At 34.8% G+C, this 7,900-nt stretch overlaps 1 protein-coding gene across 3 annotated transcripts in view; it reads right to left on the bottom strand.

Moving 5' to 3' along the window:
- Nucleotides 1–2,968: 2,968 nt before the first annotated feature.
- Nucleotides 2,969–7,900, bottom strand: part of LOC110109940 (histidinol dehydrogenase, chloroplastic) — a 17,222-nt gene continuing 12,290 nt past the window's right edge. For all 3 annotated transcript variants that reach the window (XM_020841172.2, XM_028699107.1, XM_020841178.2), the window contains 5 exons: nucleotides 7,192–7,251; nucleotides 4,370–4,480; nucleotides 4,127–4,297; nucleotides 3,781–3,871; nucleotides 2,969–3,540 (listed from right to left, as the gene is read on the bottom strand). In XM_020841172.2, the coding sequence (XP_020696831.1) occupies nucleotides 3,266–3,540; nucleotides 3,781–3,871; nucleotides 4,127–4,297; nucleotides 4,370–4,480; nucleotides 7,192–7,251 (708 nt within the window). In that variant the 3' untranslated portion in view covers nucleotides 2,969–3,265. The remainder of the gene's footprint in view (nucleotides 3,541–3,780; nucleotides 3,872–4,126; nucleotides 4,298–4,369; nucleotides 4,481–7,191; nucleotides 7,252–7,900) is intronic.

Here is a 7,900-nt window from a genome sequence, read left to right as displayed (position 1 = left end):
TAAGGAATTCTTTAGTACAAAAATTTTTATACTAAAAAATTAATTTATGCTTCATTTAGAATAGCTTTCTTATTGCTTTTTAAAATAGATTTCTAGTATAAAAAGTTCTTGAACTAGAAATTTTGATTCTAGGTAGCTGCTTTAGAAAACAGTAAGAAAGCCGTCCCAAACGAAGCCTTAGAAAGTAGTCAGAAAACTATCACAAACAAAACCTTAACCAAATCGAAACAAATAATAGCAAAAGGTTAAGAAAATGGTACAAAAAGGTTGTTAAGAAAATCTATCTATTAATTTATTTTTTTTGTTAGTAATGACACAAGTGGTGGGCTACTTGGTAAAATAACCTCCTATATCCATATTTCTAAAAACTATTGAAGTTATATCAATTTTGATATTTGGTTACTTCACTATTTCTATCAAATTCTAAAATAATACGCTATTATATATATTCAACATATTTTGTTGAATAAACTTTTTAATTAAAATAAAACTCCTATTGTTAATTCAAATATTTCTCTGAGCAATATACAAATCTTACTCACAAGAGAATCTAAATAAAGGAGTTTTATAATATTTTTATTGCTCAAAAGTAAACAACTTTAGATAATAAATTGTGCTCCTAAGCTTGATTTCTGAACACCTATTTGTGAATGAGACTAGAGTAAAAAATTATATAAAGAAGTTATATTAAAAGATAAATACATACATAAATAATAAAATCTTATCATAAGAAAAAAATATTCTAATTATATCTCTTTAATTACATGAGATATACATTAATATTTTTATGATATAAAATAAGCCCAAATGTTGCCATTAATTTCTTCAATCTGATCAAATTGACCCATGAGATTAATCTTTTTTAAGCATATTGGTTGACTCGAACTCAGCATGAGCAATTTACCTATTTTAGGTTATATACTTATAATTTGAGATAAGATTTGTTAATTATATCTGTTTGATTATATGAGATGTACAATTAAAATTTTCAAATATAAAATAAGGCCATATGTAGCCCCTAATTTGTCAAATCCAAATTAATTAATTTTGACTTCAATTCTTTTATTTCATTTTCGAATTTTTGTCTTCGAAATACATGAGATTGTTGTTGATGCATCATCATAAAATTATCTTGATCAGCACGAATCTCTGTGCAAAAATCAAGTTGGAAACTTCAAAAATTAAATCCGGGAGCATCTGAACTCCGATTTCAGCGAGCTTATAGTCAATCTGAGCGTCTCGGAAATACGAACCCAACGACAGCAAATTCAACTCAATCCAAGCCCAAAAGAGCCCAAATCAAGCGCCCGAATTGCTGTTGGAAAGCTCGTACCACAATTTGAGTCACCAAACGGTCTCCGATTTTAACGAGATTATAGTCAAATCGAACGGCTCGACGAGACGAATCCAACGAGCCCAATATAGCCAAATTCCGACATCACTAAGGCCTTCAAATGTCCAACGAACGGTGCGTGATCGAAGGATTCAATATCAGCCGTCCATTCGGCCACTCCCTATTTGCCCTTGATCTCACACCTATTTACGGGCTATGCCACTCCAAAAAAACTATAAATAGACCCCTCATTTATCATAAGACGGGACCCCCAAGAAAGAAGAAGAGAAGAAGAAGAGAAGAGAAGGAGAGGAGAGAATAGCTCCTCCTCGATTACCGTCGGAGTTCTTCCCGTCGTCAGAACGACGCCAGAATCCCATCGGACGCCCGAGTGACGCCGGAACTCTGCTCGACTTTATAACTGAATTTCAATACAAAAGAAACTCATTATAATCTGATCATCCTTACTTGTTGGATGAATCAGCCTTTTGTATCTCAAACTACACTAGTGGAACTTTTCAACTGGGCATGGCCCCGTTGTTTTTGCTCTTTTTTGGGTTTTCCACGTAAAAATCCTGATGTTCTTTTATCTTCTGTTTGTTTGTGCTAGATATTCGTACAACACTCAGACGAAAATTTTCAACTCTACCGCCGCATATATTCTAGTTCATTCCTTACCAGGGATTTCAAAGGAAAAGCTTGTGTATTAAAAGATTTATGAAAAGGTTTTGTCCCACACTGTCCATGAATTGAAGTAGCAGTTGACATTAGGTAATCAGGTTGGTCTTAAAATAATAATAATATAATAGAGAGGTATTTTGGATATTTTATGGCCCTTCCCCCCAAGAAATTCATTTTGCCTTAATTTTATCAATCCCAAGCGTCTTTGACCATCCCATCAATTTGTAATTTGCAACTGCTGGCTCACTTAATTTCACGATTCTCAAATCTATTCTTCCCTCTCAAATTTGACATTCAAGACATCGCCGCCTTCATCTTCGCAGCCCTCTTCTTCCCAATCTCATTCGATTCAAGAGGTCGATGTCAATTTGTACTTCACAGTATCTCGCAAATCGCAACCTCCATCACTTGATCGCTCGCAGAGTCTGGAAGAATTGTTATGCCAAGGTTTGGCTTTTCTTTCCTTTGGTCTGGAGTCTTTGTTTTATTATTTCTTTTACGTTAAAGGAAACAAGAAACCCATCGAAATCTTTCATTTGGATCTTGTAAGTTTTGTACTCTAGTTATTTAATTTGTTAAGAGCAACTGGCATGTGCTTTGGTTATTTATGAATAAAAAAATTCAGATTATCACTGGATTCGAATTCCCTCTACTAGCAAGAAAAAAAATCTCAATTTCTCAGCACTTTTGATCAAACCTGGATGAAACAAACATGATTGTTCCTAACTGCAACCATCAAAAGCTTTCCTCCTCTTAATTGCCCAGTGAAGCTTTTCATCAAGCTCATCATAAAAAATATTAGCCTTAACCTAACAGTTTTGGTTCAGTATTACAAATTCCTTCTTTTCAGCCATTTCGTATTTTAGCAGAAGCTTCAGCTGCTCATGAAATCGCATGAAAAGTATTTTAGCAGAAAATCGAATGAAACTGTAGGGGAAGACTTTGTTTTTCATAAAAAAAAAATTGAGGCAAAAAAGTTACTTGAATAATTTCCAGTGTCTCACTAATGCAACTTCAATGTAGCCAGAGAAAGTCTTGTAAAATGCAGAATCAATGAAGTTTCAAACATATGAGACAAAAAAACTTACAACTCAAACCTGGAGTTCTAGGCTATGTTTGGGATAGCTTTCTTTCTGCTTCTTAAATCAGTTTTCTAGTACAAAAATTTAATTTTCATACTAAAAAACAGCTTAAAAAATAGTAAAAATATCGTCCCAAATGAAGCATTAATGGCCGCTGAAGAGAGACCAGCTACAATGGAATGGGAACTTCCATGCTCTGAAGCCTGAGGGTGACAGCCCTCTTATGGGCCTCAAGTCCTTCCACATCTGCCATCTTGGCCACATAAGGACCCAGACTCCTCAGCCCTTCCTCTGTAAGGGATTGGACAGTGATGTATTTAAGGAAGGAGTCCAATGACACCCCACTGTACATTTTTGCATACCCGTAGGTAGGGAGGACATGATTTGTCCCGCTAGCATAGTCGCCAATGCTCTCTGGACTCCATTGCCCCAAAAATACAGAACCTGAAACATAACATTTAGTGCTCTTCATAAGTAATTCCTTTCATGATCATCCTAAAATTGCAAGTTTTACTTCGAGTCATTGAGAATTAAATATAGGCTTCATTTGGGACGGCTTTCTTAATGCTTTTTAGAACAATTTTTTAGTACAAAAGTTTAAATTTTTATACTAGAAGCTGCTTTAAGAAACAGTAAAAAAAGTTGTCCCAAACGAAACCATAATTGTAGTGATGGGTAGTTTACCGGCATTCTCAATCAAACCTTCCCACTTCTCTGCATGTTTAACATTTATGATCAAGTGCTCAGGAGCATACAAGTTTGAGAAGGAAATTGCCTGAAAAAAAAAAAAAAAAAACAGTAGAAATTTGAGCATAAAATTGGGTGAAGTTGACTTTTTTTTTTTTCGGTTACGAGAAACGTCCGCTGCCACGTCAGGCTTCACCGAGCGTGTTTGGCGGGGTTTACCCGGCCGACCTACCAGGCCACCCACGCCACTGTACCCGCAGTCGGCGCTTTGGGGCCCCCACTAAAAGGGTGACTGCCGGTGAAGTTGACTTGACTTGATCTTTATAACAAACTGCTTAGTTACCTCAGCAATATCAAGAGCAAAAACAATAAAGCTGTGATCAAGTGCTTTTGAAGCAAATTGGCCTCTGGGAAGGCCTGCACATTGTTTATTGATTTCAGCCTCAATGGCAGCAATATCCACACCATCTCCGGCAATGACAAGAACCACCTGACTGTCAGGCCCGTGTTCTGCCTGAAAAAGACAAGTTGATCAGCAATGGTAGTGTGGAAGCAAGTTCCTTCAAGAAAAACTACCAGTAGAGACCTGTGATAGTAGGTCTGCAGCTACATGAACTGGGTTGGCATACTTGTCAGCGATGACTAAAACTTCTGAAGGACCAGCAGGCATGTCTATGGAAACCATCGCTTCACTGTTCTGCATGAAAGGAAACAAAAGGAGAATCTCAAAACCCACTTTCTAAAAGTAGGGAGGGCAAAGTAATAAGTCTTGAATATTCCATCAAATTAAAGTAAAGCAGCTGACTTGCCAACCCTAGTGATAAGTATGACAAAGAACTGGAGAAAAAATGATTGCAGAAGAAAGAAAGAAAATAAGATTGTTGAACTTATCATTAATGCTGTCAAAACCGGGTTTAGGGTCGGGTTCAGGTTGAACCCGAATCTGACCCGACACTTTTTAACCCAACCCATTTTTACAAACAGGTTGATTTTTCGGACCCAAACCCGACCCGTTGGGTATGTTTTACTAAAATATTTTTATTTAATTTGATTTATTTAAACCTAAATCGAATTAAGGTAAGATTTACTTCAATCAATTTAAAATAAGCAAGGCTTAATTCAATTTGGGCAACATGATTTATTATTTTTTAGAAATATCATTTACTTATTTCATAACAATCTTCTAAAACCCTCCTAAATCAGTTAAAAACGGGTCAAACCAAGTTAATTTCGAGTTTACTAGACCCGAATTTACAAACGAGTCAAAATCCCTAACCCTAACCCGACCCAATTCGGGTTCGGGTCGTCGAGTCGTGTCAAATATTGACACCCCTACTTATCATCAAGGCCATTAATCTTATTCTAACTATCTGGGGTCGCCTTTATGCATCCTCATTTTCAATACATTCATTCTTAAAGTTTCATGAGATGTTAAACTTATTCTTCACAAATCATTTTGAATAACTCTTATCCATGTTGCCTTAGCTCTACCCCTTTTTCCTTCATAACTCTGATTATAATTTTATCTATTAGTCTAATGTGCATTTTCTATATTTCATTATATACATACAAATCATTCAAGTCTATTGTGAACTAACTTAACTTCAATAGATGTCACTTCAATCATTCCACTAATATAATTAATTATTAATTTATACTTTCTAAATTTTTCACACATCCATTTTGTTGAGGGAAGAAGGGATTTAGGCATGTCTTATTTAGTAGAGGAAGACAATATTTAAAATAAGATTATGAATAAAATGTCTAGGAGAACACCTCACTAAACATGGTCCAACTAGAATGAACAAAGCTAATGTAAACACTCCCCCATCAAATCAAAGCAACATCAATCAGCTTTAGATTACTGCATATTTAGAAAATTAAAGCAGACCCAAAGATTTGGTAAGTATATATGCATTATAGTGAGCAGAAGCTCCTAAGCAAAGAGGTAGATGCACCTAAATTCCTTGGGCTATGCAGTAAGGGAAAGCAAAGAAATAACTAGGACAAAACAATTATCTTTTTTCCTTTTCTTTTCTCATACATGGCAAGAGTTGTGGAGATCAAAATTTAAATAGAGAAATACAAGATAGTTGTGTTAAGTCATTATTTCATGTCTTCAATATGCAGTGATGATTTTTGGATTTTATCAGTTTTACGTTTAGAAGATTTGGCTAAGTCGATCTTTATCAAATCCAACAGAATATCGGATGTTCACTTATCTAAGTTGATTGTATAAGATAATCAATACAGGGTCAATCCAACGTCTTGTACAATGGAAAAAGAGTCTCTAACCTGCTACGAAGACTGTCATGAGGTCATTGTAAAGCACGATATAAAATTTCAGCATACAGAATGTCAGTTTCTGTCAAGGTACGTTCTTGACTTAACAATAAGATGCTAAGGTATTTTGCAGCCTATTTTCAGATTCCAAAAAAGAAACGAATTTGTGGGACTTATATTTGAAATTTTCAGCCTTTTGTTATTATTAGGTAAGTCTCACCAAACTAGACACTGAATATTGATCTCTTTGGATGTTAAGTTCATGCTTGTTCAACTGTGAAGCTTTATATGATCTCATCTCTTATAGTTGATTTTCTTTTGTTAGGAATTCATCACACAAAACTTAGTTTTCTTTCTTCATTTATTTGGATCAATAGTAGCTGCTAGTTGTTTCCATTAGAGGGTCTGCTTCTGAATGATCATTGCAGGCTAGATTATGTGATTTCTATTGCACCAGAAATTAAACGAACCAAGTTATTTCATTGTTTTACCCATTCTTTTAAATCACATATCATTTTCATCAAAACATAAAAGATTGACACATTTTGCATAAATAAGAGGAAGGTGTTAGGAAATACTTGAGAAATACAAGTAATCCCTAACGAGAGAGATGAATACAGCAAACGAACAAGATTCGGATGAAAAATTTCAGCAAAACAACACCTTTGATTGAAGGAAATCAACTAAATGAAGAAACAGAACAAGATACAATTGATCCTCAACTCGAGAGGAGGATCTTCTCTCCCAATTCCAAGATAAATCTAGGGCCCAAGACACCAAGACAAGAACTCCGAAAACCTGCCATAAAACATGCATAACCCTAACCCTAAACAACTCTTACTATTTAATCCATAATTCCCTAATTTCAAACTCCCGATTCAAACTTTTCCCTCCCTCTACTATATATATAAGTAAATTTATGTCTGAAAGATAATAACATAAATTTGGTTTTTGAAGTTGGCACATTAAATCAAGTTTTTATCAAGCGTTTCAAAGAATCATAGCCATCATTACAAAAAAAAGGAAAAGAAAATAAAAGAAAAGCACATATTGATGCAATATGTATCATCGAAAGAGCTTTAAGTGTTGATGCTAACATAAGACTTAGAAAAATATGAAACGTACTTGGAGAATCATTTTTGCAGCTGTAACATACTGATTTCCTGGACCAAATATTTTATCAACCTGCATACCATCATTGCTTTAGCAAGATTCCAGTAAACACATGTGCTGATCACAATAAGGAAGCGCCAAAGAATTTGAACAGAAAAGTCGCCACAAAGAGAGAAAAAAAACATATTCATTCATGTGAAATTGACAGAGAATGTCTGGTACAGAACATACAATACCTCACTTAAAAGCATTCAATCAATGAAAAAAAACCAAAACCAGAGAGTCAGAGACCATAAAGTTTAAATGACAGGAATAAAATAAAGTAGTCTTGAGAGCGGCCTTCTAAAGATATTTGAAAATTTGTAAAAGATAGATCTTCTGTCATAAAATCATTTACAAGCATTTAAGTAAGCCTTCCTGATAGACCTCAGCATAGGAAGTGTCTCAGGTACTTATTTTATTGGCACGAAATATTAATCAATCACATAAATAACATTTTCAATCATGGGATAGTCATGGAAGACATAACACAACCTCTCAGAAGTCTTAGGTTTCATTTGTGACGACTTTTTTACTGCTTCTTAAAGCAGCTTTATAGTTAAAATTTTTTAATTTTTGTACTAAAAAAACTGCTTTAAAAAACAATAAGAAAGCCGTCACAAACTGTGGGCTCCGAAAATTCGGCCCCGGCCTCCCCGCCGCGCGATTTCTTTTTTATATT

The sequence above is a fragment of the Dendrobium catenatum genome, unplaced genomic scaffold (assembly GCF_001605985.2).
Source record: "Dendrobium catenatum unplaced genomic scaffold, ASM160598v2 fragScaff_scaffold_1220, whole genome shotgun sequence".
NCBI lineage: Eukaryota > Viridiplantae > Streptophyta > Magnoliopsida > Asparagales > Orchidaceae > Dendrobium > Dendrobium catenatum.
The sequence above is the reverse complement of the archived record's forward strand: the minus strand, read 5'-3'. Positions and strand labels throughout refer to the sequence as shown.